Genomic DNA, 26,765 nt, shown 5'->3' with positions numbered 1-26,765 from the left:
GATTGAATCCAGCGAAACAAAAGATGCGGCACAGTTAGGAACGAAGATTAGATGGTCTTATGCTTGTATTTCAGAAGCCCGAAGAACATAAAGGAAAGCAAAAAAAGTGTTAACCGGGAAATTAGCAATGAAGTCCAGGCGAAGAACAAGTTACTTAAATAGGTTTTATTTATACATATGCAGGAAGGCGAAGTTGGTTCAGGACTGATTGTCCTAAAGGATGAATGGATGGAAATAATTCAGTTACATTTGCATTTATTTTGTTTTCATAATTTCTACCAAAATTAATTCTTACCTCACGTTGTTAAATTTCATTTGCCATGTGCCTGGTCGTTTGTCTGTCTTGTGGAAAAGTGTGATCATTTTCCTCAAGATTTTCACTAATTCTGAGTTATTGTCGTCTGTAAATAATTTCTTTTTTAAAATGCCTGCATATCCACGCCAACGGTCCATTAAGACAGGAGAACAATTACTTCATCACTCATTTCTGGAGTTAGAGCAGCACATGCTGACGCAAGCCTGAGAAAAAACACTTACCATGGTTCTCTGATTTCTGTCGTTTAGTTAAATATTGAATAGCGCCCCTGTAAGCGAATTCAGTTCATTTTAGCTAACATGTTTATTACACAGTACTCTGTGAAACGGTGTGTTTATAACTCCAGTCACAATCATCAAATGCACACTATTCAGAAACTTTCTTTAGCGTTTCACTAAATCAAGCTTATTAAACACAATTTCGCTTTAATAAGTCCTTGTTGGTTTTCATCCATAAATCCCGATTTTGCCACGTGCCTAAGAATGCTATGCCAAACTGGTGTTACCAAATGTTTTCCAACTGCTGACGTTTAGCTGTTTAGCCTGTAGATGTCAGATACATTTTTTTTGCTAAACAGGGATAAATGTTTTGCTGAACAAGGATAAATTTCTGCAGTTCTTCGTGTGTACTTGATAAATCTTTATTATGTGTGTATACTCATAAACAAACACACACACATATAAAACAAACATATACACACATTCGTGGGGAGATATGCACTAATGAATAAGCCAAGCAATATCGCATGTCCCCAATTTCTCTTGACAAGGTGATGGTGATTAAAGGCCTGAAACCTCGATTTTCCTGCTCCTCGGATGCTGCCTGACTTGTGCTTTTCCAGCACCACACTCTTGACTCTAATCTCCAGCATCTGCAGTGCTCATTTTCGCCGAGGGGTTGGTGAGTCATCTCCTTCAAACAATGTTCTTTATGTGGTTGTGAAGTTGGATAAAGGGAGCTGGGGATGTGGGTGCACTCACAGTGTTATTGGGAAGGGAGTTCAGGACTTTGATACAGCGATAGGTAGTTCCAATTTAGGATTGGTTTGACATAGAGGAAATCTTGCAGGTGGTGATATTCCCATGCTGGCCTTAATCTTCTAGGTCTTCTAAGTGATTGAGATATCTGTTCTGCAAGGTGCTGACAATGGAGCCTTGATGGGTCACTGCAGTGCATCTGGTAGATGATGGACAATGCTGTCCCTCATCATCTGTGGTTAGATTTGTGCAAGTTGGAGATACTGAATGAAGTGCCAGTCAAACAGGTCGCTTTTCCTGGATGGCATGGAGCTTCTTGAGTGTTATTGAGCCTTCACCTATCCATGCAAATCGAGAGCATCCCATAAATGCCTGCCTCGTGCTTCGTGAATGGTTGGCAGATTTTGGGAGTTAGGAGATGAGTTAATTGCTGCAAATTTCCGAGGTTCTGAGTTACTCTTATAGCCACAGTTTGTCCAGTTCAGTCTATGGTTAACGGCATTCAACAGACTGTTGAGTAAGTGGGAAATGTCACTTCCTGGCATTGCTGCTCTGTGAATGTCTCTTGCCAATTATCATTTGCTTGCTTGTCGTTTGGATCTTGGTGCATATGGACACGTATCAGTATTTGAGACGTTGTGAGTTGGGTGTTGAACATTGTGAAATTATCATTGAACATCCACATTTCTAGCTTCACGCTGGAAGTAAGGTCATTAATGAAGCAATGGAAGATGTTTGGGCCTACAGCAGGACTTGGAGGAACTCCTGAGGAACTCCTCAGAGATGTCTGGAATAGAGACTATTGATTGCCCAGCAGCACAAACGTTGGTCTTTGTGTTAGATATGACCTAAAATGACTGAGAGTTTTCTGCCCATTTCTAGATTTATTGGACGAATGGACCAAATGCTGTCTCGATATCAGAGATACTTTCACTCCCCCTCTCGAGTTCTTGTTTTCTGGCCATGTTTATGACTCGGTTGCAATAAGATCAGTGTCCACGTGGTCGAACTGAAACCGATTTTTAAAATGCATTCTAATTAATCTCTCCTTAGATGTTATTATACAGGTCTGGAGCAAATGGAACTTGAACCCAGGCCTCCTGGCACAACATTGTGCTGAAAGTATCCTACAGAAACCAAGTGTCAATATGCAGCTTAATGCGAATCAGGTATCCTTTGCTAATACTGTCGATGACTCTTTCCATCACTTTTCCGATGACTGAGAATAAATTGCTTGGGCTTTGACTGTGTTGGATTCGTTCTGCACTTATCCCTGTGGATCAGGTGATTTTCCACGTTGTTAACTGGATGCCAGAACTGCAACTGTTCGGGAATTGCTTGCGTCGGTGTACCGCCAGCTCTGGAGCACAAGTCTCCTGTCCTATCGCAGAAATGTTGACAGTGCCTTTTCAGTATCTAGTGCCATCAATCGTTTCTTAAAATCACGTAGGGTGAATTGAAGAGGCTGAAGACATGGGATCTGTGATGTTGGGAACCTTTGAAGGAGGCCAAGTTGGATTGCCAACATGGCACTTTTGACTGAAGATTGTTGCAAATGCTTCAGCCTTCCCTGTTACACTGGGCTCTTTTAACAGTAAGATTGGAAATTAGTGAGTTCTAAGTAGATTTGTAGCTGAGGTTGAGGTTCTGGATGTAAGTTTGCTCACTGAGCAGGAAGGTTTGATTTCAATACAGGAAATGACATCACCAACTCATGCAAACCTAAACACATAAAAAGAAAGCGGGACATAAAACCAGCGCTTCATCGGGGGCTCACTGATGATGTTATCAAGTATGGTGGCGAAAGGTCTGAAAGCTAACCTTCCAACGCAGTGATGAAACTTACATCCAGAACATTGGAGTAGTTGATCAGCCTTTCCGTCCACTGAATTGTTTAACAGTCCACTACCATTCACAATTGATTGTGGCAGGACAGCAGAATTTGCATCTGATCCATTGTTGGTTCATCACATGCCGTTTCAGTTAGTTGGTATGCAAGTAATTCTGTGCTGTAACTTCACCAGGCTGATGTTTTAATTTTAAATATGTATGGTGCTGTTCTGGGCATGGTCTTCTACCTTCTGCATTGAAACAGAATTAATGGTAATGGCTGAGTTAGGGATATGGTGGACCAGAAGTTAAAGATTTTTGTTGAATACAATTTTGCTGCTGACGAAAGGACATAATGTCTCACGACTGCTCAGCCTTGGGTTACTGAAAGTAATCAAAATCCATCCCACTTAGCACGGTGGTAATGGAGATGGATCAACGCTTCCGTTATGAATGTGCAGTTGCCAAATGTGCTCTCTTTAAAACATTAACTGATACCTGTGGATGGAATTAGCAATATGGGGCAACGTTTAATATCAAAATCGACCAGTTGACTCCCATTGAAGTGTATTATTGCGCTTATAAATGAAGGAGTAATAATTAACGAGCAAGCGTAGAGATGATACGATCATATTGGACGTTTGACGTCGAAATCTGGAACTTCCGATACAATGTAATGATGAATTGTTGAACATGCAAGGTGGTACTAATGTCCCATCGTTACTTATTGATTCAATGTCATGCGGTCGAACACATGTTTTAGTTGTCCTTGAGATTTTATGGACCAAATTTAAGCAACGGAGCTGTGGACAATTCATGAAGCATCAAAGAGTTTAAGTAAAGAATTATAGCTAGTCTTAATATAAATGCTACTTTCCTGGTTTGTACATAGTAAATGGTATGTATCTTACAGCAGGATTTCCAAAGAAATCTTTCACATAGCCTTACTTGACAAACATGGAGGATCGGTATGGACTGGTTGGGCCGAAGGCTTGTTTCCGCACTGTAGGGAATCTAATCTAATCTAAAACATATATGATACAATATTACCACCTAGTGGCCTGATAACATATTACAGCTAGAGATCGTCAGCGCCTACCAGCTGATAGATGAGGAGAAGGTGATGTGCTCCTACGTTTGAGATGTAAGCCAACTATTTAATAGACTGTGAACTTCAGAAAGAACGGGCATTCAAGGCTATCGTGAACCTGATGACAATTTTGTACATTTTATTTACTTATTCTTTATTGGGAAGAGAACATCACTAGCAAAGCTAATAGTTTTTGTCCATCCCTAATCGATTGTTCAGCTATTTCATTCGGTTGCTGAGAACACAGCGCATTTCCATAGATCTGGTTTCACGAGTAGGCCAAACCAGATAGGTTTTCCTTCTCTGGAGGATATTACTGTAATAGATATGTGTTGCCAACTATCAATGATATTTTCAATTCCAGAGTTTACCAATTGAGTTGTAATTCCACAAGAAGGTACGTTGTCGGGATTTGAACTCTGTTGGCAGAAACGTGCCTTGGGCCGATGGATTGTTAAATCAATAGCGTTAAGATTCTGTCACCATTGCCCCTGCACAATGGGCATAGTACTTTGGAATCCAGAAAATGCTGTTTTTTTTTAGCTTATTGTATTGACACTGACAATTAAGTGTCTGCTTGTCAAATTGGGAAAGTGCACAGGAGTTGTAGCAACAGACCTGACGTCCTGACAAGACTATGTAACGTAGTTCGTGAATTTCTCTGGGTCCTAAATACTCTTTCATAAATTGCCCGATAATCGTGTGTAACCGACAGGATTACATTAATCCTTTATAATCCAGCTTCTTGGAACATCCTTAAAAGTTACATCCGTGGAGTAGGAGTAGCTCCTGGAAATTCCTGGTGATTGGACCACAAAGGTTTCCTCGATCGTTGTGTACGCAGAGAAGTGATCAACAACGTGAATCCAATGAAAACAGTGAAGGATGCTGGCCCAGTTAGGAATTAGAGTGCAGAGCGTTGTAACGACAGTAATGTCTTTATACCTCAGCATCATATGGAGGAATCCAGGTAAAAAGGCAATGCATGATTCAATTAATTGACAGCCCCAACAAATTAAGCAGCCGGCAGAAAAATGAGATCGCACTCAAGATCATAAGAAACACGGAGTGATAGCATTGAGTGATAGCATTCAATAGCATAGAAATACAAATGTTTGTGCGAGCATCATCATCAAAACTATTCATTTATGTCATTCGAATAGGACTGTCAGCTGAAGTGGAGTGGGGGTGGAACACTGCCACTGATTGCTGATTTTGACTTACACAGGTCTGTCCAAAATTACCAGAAGGTACTCACTTGCCCTTGCCAGCGGAATCAAGATAGCATCGGGCACTAAAACGCTCTGCCATCTTAGACTGGCTCTTGGTAAACTTATTGGTCAACTACTTTTGCAGATTTTCGAGCAAAGTCTAACTTAGGGCATTGCACAATGTCGATCACATTTTCCTTTAACCTGCATGTGTAGCTCTAAAATCACAACCGGGACTTGGAGGAAAACTTGCAGATGATGCTGTTCCTTCACGCCTTCCTTTTGTTTTGTTCTAATGAGAGCACTATGGGACTTGGGAGCTGCTATTGCTGGAACCTTTAAGAGTTCCTGTAGTGCATCTTGAAAGAGAATGCATTACCACCACGATGCATTGCTGGTTTTGATACAATAAAATAGGAATGCATAAAACAGACTTTGTCACTCAAATGCCTAATGCCAAACGTAAAGAGTAAATGAGTTGTGTGAGGCTTGTTGCAAAAAATCACGAAGTATTGCAACAATTTTCACCACGTTGTGTATTATCATGAACAATTATCTGAATGATATTTCATATACTATAGACTGCAGCACAGGAATGGTGTAGGAGGAAGCCCATTCAACCAATGGTGTCCGCCTTTGGCTGTCTGGGTATTTTGACTTAGTGCTTGCTATTTCCTTACCACGTTTTCCCTGCTCGTTCCTTCTACTTAAATTATCAAACAATGTCCTCTTGACTGTTTCAGTCAAGCCTGTTTCCACAAAATTGCAGACAGTACATCTCAAACACGGTAAGAGGCAGGAGGTTTAGAGGAAATCTGAGAAAATATTTTGTTTCATTCTGAGGTCGGTGAGAATCTGGAACTCATTGCCTGTAAGGATGCCAGAAACCGAAAACCTCGTATCATTTAAGTATTTAGATGGCACACTAGTGATACCAAGGCATATAAGGCTACAGGTCATATGCTGGTAAATGAGATAAGAACAGTTAGATCATTTCACTGGTAGAGACTCAATCGGCTGAAGGACCTTTTCTGTGCTGTAGATGTTTATGACTCTATGACCATTTGCTGTGTGAATGGATTTTAGTTTCTTTGCATCTCATTTCTTTCTTTGGCAAAACACTTTAAGATGGTGCCCTGTGGTTTTCGACATTTTTGCAAGTGAGAGTGTTTCGCGTTATTAGTTCTGTCCGACACTTCATGATTTTGAAAACTTTTATCAAATCACCACACAGCATTCACCCTGTCAAAGAAAATGGTGGAGCATCTCTAATGCGAACATTTTGAGATTGGAAGGTCCACCTGCTGAGATCGTTGAGGTTGTTTTTTGTTAGATCAGAATTTGCAAAGCAACATGCAAGCGATCAATTGCCACATTTAGGGAATCGACAGTCTTGGAAAATTACAGACCCTTCCTTGCTTGAACTTTGCTCTGAAATTTAGAATAATTATTTGCCTGTTTCCCGTAACATAACAAATGAAATACACTTCAAAAAGTCAGCAATATGACATGCTTGATATTGTTGATACCTCCTGAAAACCTAGGCTCATCCTCTGATGTGAACCCTGAGGGTTGGTGATTATCCACACAGCCTCTGTAAAATGGATGATCGTGGCTATCTGCCTGTACACACAGATCGCCTAATGGTTCTTTGATGAAGTTTTAACTTATGCAGAACTGCCTATAAATTCGTGCATATGAATTATATGCTGCAACTTTTTGATGTGAGGCATGAGGCTGTTTTGCTTCATTTGCATCGATTCTCACTCTTCACTTAGTTACCTGGATATAGTGGCATGTTCACAGGAAATGCCATGCTCAGGATGGTGAGATTTATCCTTGTTTTTCGGTGTCTGATGCTAAAAAGGAACCATCCACCACCAATCTCTGTCTTCTACCTTCAAGCCAGTTTTGTATTTAAATGGCTAGTTCTCTCTGTATTCTATATGACCTAACTTGTTAATCAGTGTACCATGAGGAACACCTTACTGAAATCCATACAGATCATGTCCACCACTCTGCCGTCATCAATCTTTGTTACCTGTTCAAAAACCTCAATCAAGTTCGTGAGACATGATTTCCTATGCACAAAGCCATGTTGACTATCCCTAATCAGTCTTTGCCTTTCCAAATGCATGTAAATCCTGTCCCTCAGGATTCCCTCCAACATCTTGCCCACCACTGTCCCTCAGGATTCCTCCAACAACTTGCCCACCACCGATTTCAGTAGTAAGGCTTTCTACCTTTCTTAAATAGTGGCACCATGTAAGCCAACCTCCTGTTTTCTGGCACCTCACCTGTGACTATCGATGAAGCAAATATCGCAGCAAGGGACCCAGCAATCACTTCACTAGCTTCCCACAGAGTTCTAGGGTATGCCTGATTAGGTCCTGGACATTTGTCAACTTTTATGCATTGTAAGACATCCAACACCTCTTTCTCGTAAAATGGACATTTCTCAAGATATCATAATCTGTTGCCCCACATTCTGTATCTTCTCTGTAGTAAACACTGATGCAAAATACTCGTTTAGTAACAACCTCATCTCCTGTGGTTCCACACAAAGGCTGCCTTGCTGGCCTTTGAACGGCCATATTCACTCCCTAGTTACCATTTTATCCTGAATACCTGTGAACATCGGCTCCCAGTCAAGGTTTGAAAGTTCGAACCCAATATCACTAAAATTGGCGTTCCTCCAATTTAGAGCTTCAACTTTTTAATCCGGTCCATGCTTTTCCATTGCTATTTGAAAACTAATAGAATTATGGTCGCTGACCCCAAAGTGCTCCACATCTGACACCTCAGTCACCTGCCCTGACTTATTTCCCAAGAGTATGTCAGGTTTTGCAGTTTCTCTCCTAGGTACATCCACATACTGAATCAAAACGTTTTCTTGTACACATTTAATAAATTGTTCTCCATCTAAACCCTAAACACTGTGGCAGTCCCAGTCTATATTTGGAAAGTTAAAATCGCCTACCATAACCACCCTATTGTTCGAACTGATAAATGACATCTCCTTAAAAATTTGTTTCTCAATGTTTTGCTGACTACTGTGGGGGGGGGGGGGGGAGGGGGGAGGGGGGGGAGTCTATAATATAATCCAAATAATGTGACTATTCCTTTCGTATTTCTCAGTTCCACCCAAATGCTATCCCTTAACAAAAATATTATCACCCGTCCCCTTTTCTATCATTGCTATAGCATTTGTATTCTGGAACATTCAGCTGCCAGCCCTGTCCATCCCTGAGCCACGTCTCTGTAATTGCTATGATATCCTAGTCCCATGTTCCTAACCATTCCCTGAGTTCATCTGTATTCCCTGTTAGGCTTCTTGCATTGAAATAAATGCAGTTTAATTTATCTGTCATACCTTGCTCTCTGCTTTGTTGCTGCCTGCCCTGACTGTTTGACTCACTCCTTTTCCCAACTGTCCCAGTCTGAAATTGATGTCTTTCCTCACTATTTTCCTGCCACACCCTACCCCCAACTTACTGGTTTACATCCTCCAGAGCAGCTCTACCAATTCTCCCTACCAGTATACATTACTCCCCTGGTAATTCAGATGCAATCCATTCTTCTTCAGGTCACTTCTGTCCAGAAGAAATTCCAGTGTTCCAAAAACGTGAACCCTTCTTCCCTGCACCACTGCCTCAGACATGAATTCATCTGCTCTATCATCCTATTCTTACCCTCACTTGCTCATAAACCATGAGTTATCCAGATATTACTACACTCGAGAACATCCTTTTTAAATTCCAGCCAAACTTTCTACATTCTCCCTTCAAAATCTCATCCTTCTCCCTTCCTATGTTGTTAACTCCAATGTGTATAGCGACCACCTGCTGGTCCCTCTGCCGGTTGAGAACGTCCTGTACCCTCTCTGAGATATCCTTGATCATGACAACAGCGAGGTAACACAACACTCTGATTTTTCACTGCTGACCGAAGAGACATCTGTCTGTGCCTCTGACTAGCCAATCCCCTACCATAATCGATTGCTTGGAACCCGACATTCCCTCATTAAATTAGATCCATTCTCAGGACCAGAAACTTAGCTGTTCATGTTACATTCCACTGAGAGTCCATCACCTCCACCCCCACCCCCCCGCATTTTCCAAAACAGCATACTTGTTTGAGATGTGGATCACCCCTACAGACTCCTGCACTGCCTCTCACTCCCTCCTACCTTTCCTGGAGTTAACCCATCTGCCTGATTGTGTCTGCGGCTTTTCTCCTTTCCTATAACTGCCATCCAGTAACCTCCTAGCTCTAGTAAATTCCTTATTGCCTCTAACTGCTGCTTCACCTGATCCATGCAATGTGATAATATTTGCAACCAAAGATACTTCTGCATAAATAATCGTTAGCAACTCCCCTAAATTCCCATATCTGATAGCAAGAGCACATCGCTATCCTAAAAGACCACCTTTACAATCTACAGACCCAGAAAATGACATCATCTTATTGCTCTAAAAAAAAGTGCTCCAGCCTAACTTCATACTTCTGGATTATATTTCTAAAAGTTAAATGAGACACAGATCGAAATAAAACACATAATCAAGAAAGAAGCCATTCTACTCACTATTGTAGATTTACAGCAAGGCTATCCTTATAAACTATGCACTTACCAGTTCCTGTGCTGTGAGCTCTCCCACCATGATTCCTCCATAATCAGCTGTGAATTTTGCTGTATGTTAATGTTTCCTGGATGCACTCCAACGTCCAGAGATACTTGAACTCGAGCAGCAAAGACAGTAACTATGCAGATTCACTGCTGTGTCAGATAGCAGTATAAGTTTCTTTCTCTGATCATGTGGTCAGATCAAGGCTTTGCCTGTCTTCCTCCTTTTTAAAGTGCTGTTGCTTTGATCTTTTGTCCCGCAACGTTTCAAAACAATGCAACAGCATATAAAACAGTAATTGCTGCACCAGGAATTCCAAGAAATCACCTCAAATGCATAAAATACCTCAAAAAAGGAACAGCTCTTATAGCCACAACTTTTTCCTGTCCTCTATCTTGAATTACCCAGATGAATCATCATAACATTAAAGCACATGAACTTGTGCAGGTGAGGAGGAGGAGGTAATTTTTGGTGATGTCGACTTGATAAGCCCAACGGCCTCATCTGTATTGTATAACCATATGTGGAATCTTGGAATCCATTAGTGTGGAAACGGTCCATTCGTCCCATCGAGTCCACACTAACCCTCAGAAGAGCATCCCACACTATCCTTGCAACCTTGTATTTCCCGCGGCTAATCCGCTGAGCCTGCACATCTTTAGAGCACACGGAAGAAAGCCACGCAGACATTGGAAGAATGCTAAAACCCCAAACTGTCGCCCAAGATTGGAATCTAACCTGTGTCCCTGGCACTCTGAGACAACAGTGCTAGCCACCGAGCCTCCCTAACTTTACAGCTGCCATTTACTGCTGCCTTGGATCAATTCCTTTCTCTTGGTCAGTTTACATTTACCCTCTTGTGCCATAGGCGTTCTTCATTTGTATTTCGTCCCACAAAATCCCCTTCCCTGTCTCTGTGCATACATAACATTTGTTGCATGTCTAACTGGGTCCAGGTGTAACCAATGTCAATGATGTTAGAGTATCATTGAATAATAACAGAACAGAACAAGGCCATTTGGACCATCGTATCCATCAGGTCGTCCACAAGAATAACTCGGCGAGGATTGACTGCACCATTCTTGCCCAGTAGCCTTGCAAATACATCTCTTTAAAAGTTACCCAATTCCCTATTGAGATCCAGGATTAAATTTGTATCGATCACAATATCAAACATTGCAGCAGATATCTTAATAAGTCTGAGATTAAAATACAGTGTTTCTTATATCACCTTTGCTTCTTTTCAATTCACATTAAAATAGTATTTCAGATTTTAACTCATGGCAGCAATATTTCTCCATAGCTACCCTTTTGATTTCCTCATCATTTCGAATACGTCAAAGCAATCTCCTTTGAAATTTTTCTATTCATTGAAAAACTCCAGCTTCTTAAATCCATTCCCGTAACAGAAGTCACACATCACTAGAACCATTCATATAAAGTTTTCTGTACAATCCAGAGTGAATTGAGATTCTTCCAAAGTCGTGGTACTCAGAACTGGACACAATGCTAGTTGAGCATGAAGTTCTGTTTTTTGAAAATTCGCTGTGACACCTTTATGTTGCACTTTGTGCATCTGTCTATGGAGCCCAGGATACCTTGTTATTAATATTTTTGTCTTACAGTCATAGAGATGTGCAGCATGGATACAGACCCTTCTGTCAAAGTCGTCCAGATATCCTGAGTTAATCTAATCCCCTTTGTCGCCACTTGAACAATATCCCCCGAAACCCTTCCTATTCAAATACCCATCCAGATGTGCTTAAAATATTATAATTGTCCCAGCCTCCACCACTTCCTCTGCCAGCTCTTTTGGTACACGCACCACACTCTACATTACAAAATTGCCAATTAGGTCCCTTTTAAATCTTTCTCTTCTCACCCCAAACCTATGCCCTGTAGTTTAATAATTACTTTCCCACACTGCTCTTCTGCCTTCAACGAGTTGCCTAAATGCTCCACCAGGTAGATCTGCTCCGACATGGGCCTTCTTTCTTTTTGCTACTAGAGAACCCCAGTTGACATTTTTCCCTCAATTTACACTTGCCACGTGTTTGCCAATTCCACCAGCCTGCATCCGTGGGCAAAGGAAGAGGAGCCATGCAATATCTAATTCTGAGAAATAAGGGGACCTTTAAAGGATCATTAATCATACTATCATGTTTTGTTTATTTATGAAAAATGGCAAGGGACAAAAGGCAAGAATTGTCAGTGTCAATTTCAGTGAGGTGAAAGGGGATGTAACCAGGGGGGAAAGACGCTATCCTGGACCTCTCCATCTCCATTTATGATGACCGACTTGACACTGACATTTTTTACAAACCCACTGACTCCCACAGCTACCTGGATTACACTTCTTCCCACCCTACCTCCTGCAAAAATGCCATCCAGTATTCCCAATTCCTCTGCCTCTGCCGCATCTGCTCACAGGAGGACCATTTCCACCACAGAACACACCAGATGGCCTCCTACTTTAGAGACCGCATGGTTGAAGATGCCCTCCAATGCATCTCATCCACATCCCGCACCTCTGCCCTCAAACCCCGCCTCTCCAAACGTAACAAGGACAGCACCCCCCGCCCTCACCTTTCACCTTACCAACCTTTGCATAAACCGCATCATCCGCTGACATTTCCGTCACCTCCAAACGGACCCCACCACCAGAGACATATTTCCCTCACCACCCCTTTCCACTTTCCGCAAAAAACTACCTGGTTAGGTCCACGTGCCCCCAAACAACCTACCCTTCTGTCCTGGCACCTTCCCCTGCCACAGCAGGAATTGCAAACCTGCGCCCACACCTCCTTCCTCACCTCCAGCCAAGGCCCCAAAGGATCCTTCCACATCCATAAAAATTTCACCTGCACATCCACCAATGTCATTTATTGTATCAGTTTCTCCTGACACAGTCTCCTCTACATTGGGGAGATGGTTGCCTCCTCACAGAGTGCTTTGGGGAACATCACTGGGACACCCGCACCAATCAACCCCATCTCCCTGTGGGCTAACATTTCAACTCCTCCTCCCACTCTGCCAGGGACATGCAAGTCCTGGGCCTCCTCCACCACCACTCCCTCACCACCTAGAGGAAGAATGCCTCATCTACCACCTCGGAACACTTCAACCGCAGGGCATCATTGTGGACCAGTTTCCTCATTTCCCCTCCCTCCACCTTACCCCAGTTCCAAACTTCCAGCTCAGCATTATGTCTCCACCTTGGAGGCTTCCTGCCTCCATTCCAGCTGAAGGGCTTTTGGCCAAAACGTTGATTTTCCTGCTCCTCGGATGCTGTCTGACTTGCTGTGCTTTTCCAGCGCCACTCTAATCTAGTATGTGTATGTTGCTGACTGGCAGTTATCATCTATTCCTCATTGCCTTTGAGAAGGTAGTGGTGAGTTGGCATCTTGCAGTCCAAGTGTGAATTACACCTGCAATGTGTTGGCAGGGAAATTCCAGGCGTTCAACTTAGTAACAGTGAAACAAAGGTAAAATATTCCTCGGTCAGCATGGTGGGTGGTTCAGGGGGAAGCTTTCATTTGTTGATGTGTTGGTGTGCCTGCTATCCTTCTGTTTCTAGAGCAAATGGTTGTCAGTTTGGAAGATACTATCCAAACGTAACTGTGCTTCAATCATACAGGGAGTGCATGTTTGAGGATATGGTGGCAGGTGAGCGGGTTGCTTTGCTTTGGATGGTGTCGACCTTCTTGAGTGATGCTGGAGCTTGTCGTAGACAAAATGTAGAGAATCACCAAGAGACGCAGAGAGTTCTTCAAGGATTAGGTCTTTTATTTGCAAACAAAAAACCATTACAGTGCCTTTTCAGTATCTAGTGTCATCAATCGTTTCTTAAAATCACGTAGGGTGAATTGAAGAGGCTGAAGACATGGGATCTGTGATGTTGGGAACCTTTGAAGGAGGCCAAGTTGGATTGCCAACATGGCACTTTTGACTGAAGATTGTTGCAAATGCTTCAGCCTTCCCTGTTACACTGGGCTCTTTTAACAGTAAGATTAGTGAGTTCTAAGTAGATTTGTAGCTGAGGTTGAGGTTCTGGATGTAAGTTTGCTCACTGAGCAGGAAGGTTTGATTTCAATACAGGAAATGACATCACCAACTCATGCAAACCTAAACACATAAAAAGAAAGCGGGACATAAAACCAGCGCTTCATCGGGGGCTCACTGATGATGTTATCAAGTATGGTGGCGAAAGGTCTGAAAGCTAACCTTCCAGCGCAGTGATGAAACTTACATCCAGAACATTGGGAGTAGATGATCAGCCTTTCCATCCACTGAATTGTTTAACAGTCCACTACCATTCACAATTGATTGTGGCAGGACAGCAGAATTTGCATCTGATCCATTGTTGGTTCATCACATGCGTTTCAGTTAGTTGGTATGCAAGTAATTCTGTGTTGTAATTTCACCAGGTTGATGTTTTAATTTTAAATATGTATGGTGCTGTTCTGGGCATGGTCTTCCACGTTCTGCATTGCAACAGAATTAATGGTAATGGCTGAGTTAGGGATATGGTGGATCAGAAGTTAAAGATTTTTGTTGAATACAATTTTGCTGCTGACGAAAGGACATAATGTCTCACGACTGCTCAGTCTTGGGTTACTGAAAGTAATCAAAATCCATCCCAAGCACGGTGGTGGTAATGAAGATGGATCAACGCTTCCGTTATGAATGTGCAGTTGCCAAATGTGCTCTCTTTAAAACATTAACTGATACCTGTGGATGGAGTTAGCAATATGGGGCAACGTTTAATATCAAAATCCACCAGTTGACTCCCATTGAAGTGTATTATTGCGCTTATAAATGAAGGAGTAATGATGAACGAACAAGCGTAGAGATGATACGATCATATTGGACGTTTGACGTCGAAAGTTCTTCAAGGATGAGGTCTTTTATTTGCAAACAAAAAACCATTGCACTCAGAAAGCAAATTCTTGAATGCCCCCAAACCTCAAGGTCTTTGGCTCTTTACACCATTTTTGAATGTTTTTTTTTTAGCTTATCAGCATGCCTAACTGTGTTAGTTAGAATTACCTCACTCCAGCTACACAGTAAACCAATGTTGCTCTACTTCTGCCACTATGGTTTTTCCTACATTCTACTTAATATTAGTCTAATGTCATGATTAGATATTTTACTGACACCTCTGCAACAATGGTCTTCCATCCCAGACCCTACTTAATGTTATTCTAATGTCAGGATTAGATATTTTACTGTCAAGGGTCTCAAGCAGGCTGACTCGACTAACTATTAATTAAATATTTAATGCCATGTCCTAAATAAATATTGTCACGACCTGTCCCAACCTGCCATGATGACATTTAGCAGGCGAGGCAGACTTTGCTAATTGTTGTTATCTCACACCGCCATAATGACCTTTCAGCCTCAACCGTAGTCTGCTAATTGGTGTAGGAACATTCCACTATCCTTATCCCATGCTGCCACAGTGGTCCTTTGACTAGTGTAGCATTCCACAGACCCCTTGCAACAGATCGCCAGTGGTCTTCATACTTTAATCCTTCCCAAGCTTTCATGCTCGTCATTTTCCAATAGCTGAAATTCTCCAGGCAAAGGGACAGCCTTCCCCCACACTCGTGACTTGTGTCTTGTAGATCACAAACATGCTTTGGGTAGTTAGGTGATGAGTCACTGGATGCAGGATTCATAGCATCGCTGAAGCCATAGTATTAATGTCATTAATCCAGTTCAATTTCTGTTCAAAGAAAATCTACGCGATGTTAATAGTGAGTGATTCAGTAGTGGCAATACCATTGATGTCAAGGGGCGATTTTTAGACTCCCTCCTTCTGGAAATCATCATTGCTTAGACTTTGCACGGCACGAATGTTACTTGCCATGGTCAACTATTTTCTGGAATAACCTATTTTCTTGAAATCCATCATATACTTTTCACAATTCCAAACACCTCAGTATTTTGTCAATTATGCTCCCATGTTCAGGCCAATGAAAGGGATCAACCGATGCAATGATCCTACTAACGACCTCTCGGCAATCCTTACGTCCAACCAGTCACCACGATTCTCTCTCTTCTTACTTAACCAACTTTGATTAACCAAATTTCCATTCCATGAGCGTTAGGTTTGTGAACAAATCTCTTGTGTGAGTCTCTTCATGGAACGTCATTTTGAATTTCATGAGCACCACACAACACTATATAAACTAGTAAACAAAAACAACAAAGTTAGTTTACCAGGTCTATTAAAAAGATCACCTCTTGTCCTGCTTAATTAAGCTAAATCTATTCAAGTAACTGTCACTATCATGCTACTTCAGTGTTTCAACAACCTTTTCAAATTGAAGTGAAACTCTGATCTGTCGTTACTAGACTTATCCTCACACCTTTTTTCGACTAACTTTTCAATTCACCCACCCTCTGATAAACACTACACCAAATGAGGTACACACGTTTATGGACAGTGACTCTGCATTTCCTATCCATACTTATCCTGTGCCAACGAATTCCAATTTATCAAAGTCTGAAGCCTTCTCAACTCACTGAAATTTGCTTTTCAACAATTAATTCCTTTCTCTCCATTGCTTCTTACCATTTTCCATGGCGAACCTGGACCTTCTGACATCTTGGTCAATGTTACTTCAATGTTCTCTTCGTTTGCAACTGATCAAGGACGATGAACTATAGAAAGGTAATACGAATTGGGGATTCTTGAGTAATGGGAGTTAATAGGCACCTGATCAAGGAGCACTGCTCAGAAAGCTTGTGAATTCAAATAAACGTGTTGGACTATAATCTGGTATCGAGTTACTTCTGACCTTGTCAGAATAATAAGGCAATAGTGTCAGGGGATTTTAACTAATCACATATTGAAGGGTATAGTTTTAGTGTGCAAAATTAGAAATGTGAATTTTACAACTCCAGTTCGTCATTTTCAGCATCCGCAGTGATCTTCTGTGCTAATATTCTTTCCAATGCCTTCAGCACAATTGTATAAAGTTATCTGATCCAGCAGTTTGAACAGGCTTGAGAACCCTAATCCTCACAAAATAGTCTCTGCAGTACATTTCCCAGAACCAGTCTTCAGAGTAATGCTTAATACAAATTCAAATTCTGCACTCATGAGTATCATGAGCCATGTGTACAGGAGTAAGTTTTACATCCTAACTGTAGGTTAGTGTTCCATTTAATCCAAAATTAGTTTACTAATGCATGTCAGCACGAATATTCTATATTCAGAGAGTATTCTGTACAGTTAGGGAAAATGCACGTTTTAGATCAGGTCGGGAGTATTTGAAAGTGGCAGGGAATGAAGGTCACGTACATTTTCAGATAAATCGAAGCATTTTTGTAGGAATTATAGCGAGTTTTCAGCCAACATGCCCGATTTAAATTGCTTCACTGTGATTTAAAATGCAACAATTTTAGTTTGTTATTTCCATAAAGAAAAACATTTTGTAAAGAAAATGTGCCCCTTGCACATAAAGATCACGTAGCAATTGCGTCAGCATTGATAATTTCAGGAGTGCCTTCTTGGGTTCTGAACGTAGTTGCTATTAGTTCATTTCTGGAAATTATTTGGTATTTCTTACTGAAAACATCGATGACCATTCTACAAGAAGCAAATCGGCATTCGGGATTTCGGACTTTGCAACATTTACTCTGGTAACCAGTGAGCATATATTTATCTTCCAAGTGTAACTAAATTGATTAATAAAATTGGTTTCAACAGCAATCATTTGCTGGTCTTAATAGAATCATTAATAAAAACATATTCACTTTCAATCAGTTAAAATGATTGTTGAAATTTGAAATACTATTCGAACGAACATTTGCATCAGTGCAAGAGGCCAATTCTATTGGCCTTAAATCTAATGCCGTTATTAATCAAGACAGAAAGGATTTTAGGGTCAATATCTTTACCCAGAGGGAGAAATTAGAATGCAGCATTAGCTTCCACAGATAGATTAAAAGGGGATGCAGAATACAGGTCATTAAAGTCTTCAACCAAACATCATGTCAAATACAGCAAGCTGAGTATAGAGATGAAAAGTGTAGTAAGGCAGGCAAGGAGTGGATATGAGAATAGAATGGCTTTTGATATAAAATGCACCCCAAGAATCACTCTACCCCATGCAAATAATAATTGACATAAATCATTGAAAATAGGAACAGGTGTAAGTTCTTCGAAACTGCCCTACCATTCAATCTGATCATGGCTTATCAACCATCTTAGCACCTTTTTCTCACTTCTTCTCCATGCAGCCAGATCCCTTTAAGAACTATCAACTTCCCAAAGAACGATATCTATCTCCTCTTGACATCATTTAATTAATAAACTTCAACTGCTTTCTGTGGGAGAGAATTCAACAGGCTCATCATTCTCTAGATGAAGCAATTTATTTAGTCCTCCATTCTAAATGACCTTTTCCATGTCCAAAAGCTGTACCCCATGGTACTGGACTCCCCAGATATCGAGAACATCTTTTCTGTGTTCAATTTTTATTCCTGTTAGAAATTTATATATTTGGATGAGATCATGCCTCATTTCTCCCACCTCCAGTCAATATCGTCCTAACTGATCCATTCTCTTCAAACAGCAGTCCTGCTGTCTCAGGACTCCGTCTGGTAAACCTTCATCCTCTCCTCCAATTGTCAGTACATCATTCCTCAGAAAAGGAGAAAAAAACTATACACAATACTCCAGTTATGGTCTTACTAAGGCCCTGTACACTGGCAGTAAAACATCCATGCTCCTGTACTCCAAACCTGTTGCTGTGAAGGCCAACATGCTATTTGCTTTCTTCACTAGCTGTCACATCTGCATTCTTATTTTCAGTGAATGTTTACAAGAGCGTCCAGGTCTTGTACACCTTCCTCCTTTTACAGTCTGTAGCCGATCAGGTAATAGTTTGCCTTCCTGTTTTTGTTACAAAAGTCGATAGCCTCACATTTATCCACAACAAACGTTACCTGCCATGCATTTTCCCACAGACGCAACTTGTTCAAGTTGTTTCGAAGCATCTTGGCAACCTCCTGACAGTTCATCCTCCCACACAGATTTGTGTCATCTGTGAACCTCTGGAGATTACCTTCATTTCTCTGATTTAAATCATGATTAAATTGCGGATAGAGCTGCAGAATGGGCACTGATCCCTATGGTGCTCTCGTAGTTACTGCTTGCCACTCAGGAAATAGCCGACTTATTCCTCTTTGCTTTATGCCTGCGGACCAGCTCTCCATCCACGTCAGTAGACTAACCCAATCCCAAGTACATTCGCTTTCTATGTTTATATTTTCTCTGGAACCTTATCAAAATACTACTGAAAGTTTAATATCAGTTGCCTACCTCCAAACCAAATCAACATTACGAGTTACATTCTCAAAAACTCCCAAAAGATTTGTGAAGCATGGCTTCCCTTTCGTAAATTCACGTTTACTCTTTCTGGTACTTCACCTATTTTCCAAGTCCTCTGGTGTTAAATATTTGATAATGCGCTCTAGAAATGTTCCCACCCCCAATGCTAGGCCATTCAGTCTATAAACCTCTGTTCCTTTCTACCTCTTTTTAAATAGTGGAGTTAATTTACCTATCCTCTATTCCAGTGGAATTTTCCTGGCCATCAGGAAAGATGACAGGATATAACATATTATGTAATGAATGTATTTTAATCAACCTGTTTAGCCATTTTATGAAATACTCCGGGGCCTTTTGAACTTGAGCCGGGAACTTCTGACCCAGAGGTTGTGACACTGCCACTGTGTCAGAATACACCATCAGAGGCGCAGAATACAATTAAAATAGTTAAACCATACCTTCTTTCTGTGTTTTCCATGGAAGACAAATATCAATAAAAGCAGAGACGACATTGCTGCTAAGATAATTGGAGTGGAGAACTAAAGAATCTGAAAAGTTAACCCTGCTTTCTCTCCCCAGATGCTGTTGGACGTGCTGAGTTTCATCAGCATTCTTTTGTTTCAGATTTTCAGCATCCACAGTTCTTTGTTTTATGTTTATGTAATGATGTGCATTCTGTCGAGCACTGAAAATTAATCGTCATTCTGTCCCAGCAACATCATTCGGCTTCATTAACAGGGAAATACCAGCACGAACAATGTGGTGTGAAAAATATTTAAATTATTTATTGCAATATCTACTTCTCTTTTTAAGTATTTTGCTTCGCAGTGAGTCACTGTTATGGACTGACCCCTAACGTAATAGAATTCAAGTCAGAATTAATACTCAGAACATCTGTAACACTAAATCTGATTCAATTTTCACATGTTGATGAAAAAGAAATGTTGACTCAATGCCTGTAGCTGAAAATGGTGTCATTTTGGAAACGTGACTGAATCCATCCTAAAAGACATGTTTGCCAGTCTTATGTTGAGTTTATTTTCGCAAGTGTAACCTTGGACCAGCTCTTAACTGTGAGAGATGCTCTCTGCTGTTTAGTTAAGACTGATCAACAGTGGCACCATCTGACAGCGAGAAAGGGCTGATTTATTTCAATTTAAAATTAACATGAGAAATAAGAATGAATAGAAGTGGGCAATTCAAAACCTCGAGACTGGTCCACATTTGAACATGATAATGATATTCTTTTACTCAATTCTATTTTCATTCCTATCCCAAATCTCATGAATCCTTCTGGATACAAAACTTCTGTTTTGAATGTACGTGAAGTTCTAAATATTCCTATCACTGTTGGGTAAACATCCAAAGATTCAAAGCTGTCGGATGAATAACTATATCATCATACCGATTATACATGACCAGGTTCCGCCCTCGTTTTTCTAGATCCAACTGTCACCTAAGGCAGCATCATGCCATCTACCTTTCAAGCAACTTGAGAATTTTACGTACTTCGGCGCGATAATCTCTCATTATTATAATGCTAGGAAGCAGGGCCATTTTATTCCATTTCTACATCACCCTTCTTTCAAGGAGAATAAGTATTTTGAATCTTCATCTTAGTTCCTGTAAATCATGGGTATCTTTCCGTCAGCAATGAGACCACAATTGTAAATGCTGTACTTCAGAAATGGTCTCATGTTGGTCTGATTAAATTCTTGACTACTACTGAAACAATGGAGAGTGGCTTGTGGGCTGCAAAAAAAGTCTGATTTATGCATTAACAGTTTTTTTTTCAAAAGAGGACAGAATAATTGTGATTGAAAATGCCTCTCAAACTTTGCATCCACCTGCATTTAAAATTAGATTAATACATATTATTGGCAGTGAATACAGTGCAACCATATTCTGGTGTATTGATAGATTCTCACTGCTAATAATTGTACAGAAACAATAGCATGCAAATAGGCAGTTTGTTTTCGCTGGTCAATCAAAGCATATTTGATCCTGAGTTTTCATTTTTTATTTCATCGTGGCTCTATATTTCTTCACGTTTTCACCTATAATAGCTATATCAAATGACCTTTTGAAAATGTCCTATAATTAGATATCTTTGATGACCTAACAGCACCTTAAAAATATATTTTTTTAATGGTTTGCATCCGATTTGAGGTAGAAATTCTGTGCCTGACATTCATTGAACATTTGAAATACTTAAATAGGTTACTCCTCCATTTGAAAACGGAAGGATAAAACAAAAACGTCTTTGCAATACTTTGATATAAACAGTCATCTAACTTAATAGTCTTTCAAAATATTTGCGCACAATTTAACACTCAAAATAAAAGTATAATCATGACAAATTTGTGCTGTATCCTTTCACAAGTTAAAACATGTTGTTGCCGAATTCTGAAAGTGTAATTCCAGATATGGTCTGATTAAATTTCTGTGTTGGGGATGTAATATTTCTACATTTTTTTCCAATCCTCTTGTGATCAACACCAGCAGTGCATTCACACTATTTTCATTCGTACACCTTATTTCAGCGTTTTTGTTTCATGGACAATTACATCAATTCATTAGTACACAGCTCCTCATGAGACAACATTAAGTAAATGTTTAGTTTACATTACTCTTAGGTTCAAAATGGATAAGTCATGTTTTTTCCATTGAACTCCGTCTTCTTTATTTTTTTACATTTAGTCTACTGATAGGATATCCATCACAGAGTCAGGCAACTTTCAACGACTCTTCGGGCAGCAAACTTATACACACAAGTCTGCACTCCTTATTTGGAGTCACTCACATTCACATAAATGTATTATAGCGGAATAAAGTCAACAACAGAGGCATGAGGGAGCAGCTGGGTAGAATAGACTGGGAGAGGAACCTTGCAGGAAAGACATTGGAACAGCAATGGCAGGAGTTTCTGGGAGTAATTCAGGAAACACAGCAGAGATGCATCCCGAGGGAAAAGAAGCCTGGTACAACGAGAATGAGGCAACCATGGCTGACTAGGGACGACAGGGATCGCATGAAAGCAAAAGAGAGAGGACATAACGCGGTGAAGGGCAGTGGGAAACCAAATAATTGTGAAGATTACAAAGGCCAGCAAGAGAGCAGCAAAACAAAAGGAGAGAGAAGATTAAATATGAGTGTAAGAGAGCCAGTAATATAAAGAAAGACTGGAAGATTTTCCTTAGATGTATAAAGGGCAGAGGAGAGGCAAAAGAGGACATTGGACCGCTAGAAAATGACGCTGGAGAGATATTGTGGGGAACAAGGAAATGACGAAGTAACTGAACAATTACTTTGTGGCAATCTCCACGGTGTAAGACACTAGTAATATTCCAAAAATTCAAGCGAGTGAGCGGGCAGAGCTGAGGAGAAGGTGCTACAAAAACTGAATGGCCTGAAGGTGGATAAACATCTGGATTTCTGAATATTTGGAAATATATGGCAAAATACGGCAACGTCAACATGGTTTCATCAAAGGGAAGTCATGACTGACAAATCGTTGAGGAAGTAATGAAGAAATTAGCCCCATGAGAGCCAATGAATGGCATCTATCTGGACTTCAAGAAAGCCTTTGACAAGGTGCTGCACAGAAGACTACTGAGTAAGACAAGGGCTCATGATATTAAAGGCAAGGTGTAGCATGTATGGAAGCTTGGCCGTCTGGCAGAAAGCAGAGAGTGGGGCGAAATGGTTCCTTCTCAGGTTGACTGGCAGTGACAATGCATGTTCTGCAAGGCTCAGTGTTGGAATCACAACTTGTCACTTTATACATTAATAATCGAGATAAAGCAACTGAGAGCATTCTGGTTAAGTTTTCAGATTATGCAAAGATAGATAGAGGGAGAGGTAACATTAAGGAGGTGGGGAGGCCACAGATGTATTTAGATAGGTTAGGAGAGTGGGCAAAGAAATGGCAAATGGAGTACAACGTGGGAAACTTGAGGTAATGCATTTCGGTACGAAGAATACAGACGTGGACTATTTTCTAAATGGGGAGGAAATTCAGAAGTCTCAAGTGCAAAGAGACTTGGGAGTTCTAGTCCAGGATTCTCTCAAGGTAAATTTGCAGGTTGAGTCAGTAGTTCGGAAAGCAAATGCAATGATGGCATTTATTTTGAGACAACTTGAATATAAAAGCAGGGATGTACTTCGTAGGCTCTGTAAGATGCAGTTTTCGGCCCCATATCTCAGGAAGGATGTATTCCTCTGGAGTTCGTTCAGAGAAGCTTCATGAGAATTGTCCCAGGAATGAAAAGCTTAGCATATGGGAAACATTTGAGGATTCTGTGTTTATACTCAATGGATTCTAGAAGGATGAGGAGAGGACTAATCGAGACATAAAGAATACTGAATGGCCTAGACAGAGTAGATGTGGAGAAGATGTTTCCATTGGTAGGAAAGACTAGGACCCAAGGGCACAGCCATGGAGTAAAGGGAAGACCATTTAGAATTGTGGTAAGGATAAACGTCTTCAGCCAGACATTGGCGAATCTATGGAATTCATTGCCACAGAACACTGTGGAGGCCAAATTATTAAGTATATTTGAGACTGAGATAGATAGGTTCTTGATTGTTAATGGGATCAAGGGTTACTGGGTGAAAGCGGGGGAATGGGGTTGAGAAACTTATCAACCATGATTGAATCGTGGAGCAGACTCGATGGGCTGAATGGGCTAATTTCTGCTCATAAGACTTCTGGTCTTATGGTCGAAAGGAATGAAGTGCGAATGCTGAAAATCTGAAACAAACTAAAGCAGAAATTGCCTGAGAAGCACAGAAAGACTGATAGACCTCTGGAGACAAAACAGGGCTAACGTTTCAGGTCCTATAATCCTTCTTCAGCACTGGAATCGAAATGGAACAAAAACAGAAATTGCTGGAAAAACACAGCAGATCTGGCAGCATCTGTGAGAAGAAATCAGAGTTAGCATTCCTGATGAAGTGCTTTTGCCCGAAACGTCTATTTTCCTGCTCCTTGGATGCTGCCTTTTCCAGCACCACACTAATCCAGACTCGGATCTCCAGCATCTGCAGTCCTCACTTTCGCCTGTTATCGAGAATACCCTGGCACATTGCACAGGGCTGTCCTAAAGCATTTGAGGTACCAGAATCAAATACATCTTTTGATACCAGAGTGTCAAAAGATAATATTTCACTAAAAGAAAATATTTTCCAACAAATAACTTCTGTCATTTTAACCGATTACATCTACCTTGGATATTAATATCCCCGATCTAACTTTAATTTGCAAATAGTAAGTTCATATCTGCACTGGTAAAATCGATCTGCCAATCAACATCGATAAAACAAACTGCTCATTATAATGTGGTTGTTTAGTGATCCTTACTGTGTTCAACTGGCCTGCCGCATTCTTACTTTACAGCGGAGTCTGCTCTTCTGAAGTACTTTTTGTGAACTCGGTGAGAAATGTGCTGTCTCTGGCTGGCAAGCATTTATTGGTCTTTCCTAGTTGCCCCTGACAAGGTGGTGGTGAACGGCCTTTTGAACCACTGCAGTTCTCGTGCTATGTCTCATAACATGCTTAGGGAGGGAGATCCAGGGTATTAACCCAGTGGCAGTCAAGGAACGGCGGTATATTTCCAAGTCAGGATAGTGAATGACTTGAAGGGGATCTTACAAGTGGTGGTATTCCCTTGCTGTTCTTATCTTTATTAGTAGCATTGGAGGGTTTCGAAATCAATGCACATGGAGCCTTGGTGAATATCTACAGTACATCTTGTAGATGGTATGCATTGCTGCTCAGGAGTCATTTATTAACTTTGATTGCATTGATTGTCCTAAGGTCATGTTTCAGATTACATCAATGTTCACTGTTACTTTCATTTTTTTCTCGTTACACAAAATTATTCTCATGATTATGACAATTAAATGCGGCCCGTTAGAAAAGCCACACATCAAGAATGTTTCTTTCTTTCAATACATAAGAAACAAATGACAGGCAAAAGTAGACATTGGGCCACTTCAAACTGATGCTGGAAGGCTAGTGATGGGAGATAAGGAAATAGCTGTTGAACTTAATAAGTACTTTGCGTCAGTCTTCACAGTGGAAGACATGAGTAATATCCCAACAATTAAAGGGAGTTAGGAGGCTGAGTTGAGTATGGTTGCCATTACAAAAGAGATAGTGCTAGAAAAGCTAAAAGGTCTTAAAATTGACAAATCTCCTGGTCCCGATGGGCTACATCCTAGAGTTTTGAGGGAGGTCGCTGAGGAAATAGTGGAGGCGTTGGTTGAGATCTTTCAAAAGTCACTGGAGTCAGGGAAAGTTCGGGATGATTGGAAGACCACTGTTGTAACCCCATTGTTCAAGAAAGGATCAAGACAAAAGATGGAAAATTATAGGCCAATTAGCCTAACCTCAGTTGTTGGTAAAATTCTAGAATCCATCGTTAAGGATGAGGTTTCTAAATTATTGGAAGAGCCGGGTCGGATTAAAACAAGTCAACATGGATTTAGTAAGGGGAGGTTGTGCCTGACAAACCTGTTAGAATTCTTTGAAGAGGTGACAAGTAGGTTAGACCAGGGAAACCCAGTGGATGTGGTCTATCTAGACTTCCAAAAGGCCTTTGATAAGGTGTCACACGGGAGGCTGCTGAGTAAGGTGAGGGCCATGGTGTTCGAGGTGACCTACTGGCATGGATTGAGGATTGGCTGTCTGACACAAGGCAGAGAGTTGGGATAAGACGTTCTTTTTCGGAATGGCAGCCAGTGACAAGCGGTGTCCCACAGCGTTCAGTGTTGGGGCCGCAGCTGTTCATGTTATATATTAATGATCTGGATGAAGGGACTGTGGGCATTCTAGCGAAGTTTGCTAATGATACGAAGATAGGTGGACAGGCAGGTAGTACTGAGGAAGTGGGGAGGCTGCAGAAGGATCTAGACAGTTTGGGAGAGTGGTCCAGGAAATGGCTGATGAAGTTCAATGTGAGCAAATGCGAGGTCTTGCACTTTGGAAAAAAGAATACAAGCATGGACTACTTTCTAAACGGTGAGAAAATTCTTAAATCCAAAGTACAAAGGGATCTGGAAGTGCTAGTCGAGGATTCTCTAAAGGTAAACATGCAGGTTGAATTCGTGATAAAGAAAGCAAATGCAATGTTGTCATTTATCTCAAGAGGGTTGGAATATAAAAGCAGCGATGTGCTACTGAGACTTTATAAAGCTCTGGTTAGGCCCCATTTGGAGTACTGTGTCCAGTTTTCGGCCTCACACCTCAGGAGGGACATACTGGCACTGGAGCGTGTCCAGCGGAGATTCGCAGGATGATCCGTGGTAGGTCTAACATACGAGGAGCGGCTGAGGATCCTGGGATTGTACTCATTGGAGTTTAGAAG

General features: G+C 41.0%; 1 protein-coding gene across 1 annotated transcript in view; it reads right to left on the bottom strand.

The window, feature by feature from the left end:
• Nucleotides 1-26,765, bottom strand: part of LOC122562425 — a 51,632-nt gene that overhangs the window by 3,961 nt on the left and 20,906 nt on the right. Inside the window, exon 4 of the mRNA XM_043715282.1 lies at nucleotides 296-472. Coding sequence (XP_043571217.1) covers nucleotides 296-472 — 177 coding nt within the window. The remainder of the gene's footprint in view (nucleotides 1-295; nucleotides 473-26,765) is intronic.

This window comes from Chiloscyllium plagiosum, chromosome 25 (assembly GCF_004010195.1).
Source record: "Chiloscyllium plagiosum isolate BGI_BamShark_2017 chromosome 25, ASM401019v2, whole genome shotgun sequence".
Taxonomy (NCBI): domain Eukaryota; kingdom Metazoa; phylum Chordata; class Chondrichthyes; order Orectolobiformes; family Hemiscylliidae; genus Chiloscyllium; species Chiloscyllium plagiosum.
Note: the sequence above shows the minus strand (reverse complement) of the source record. Positions and strands in the feature narration are given on the sequence as shown.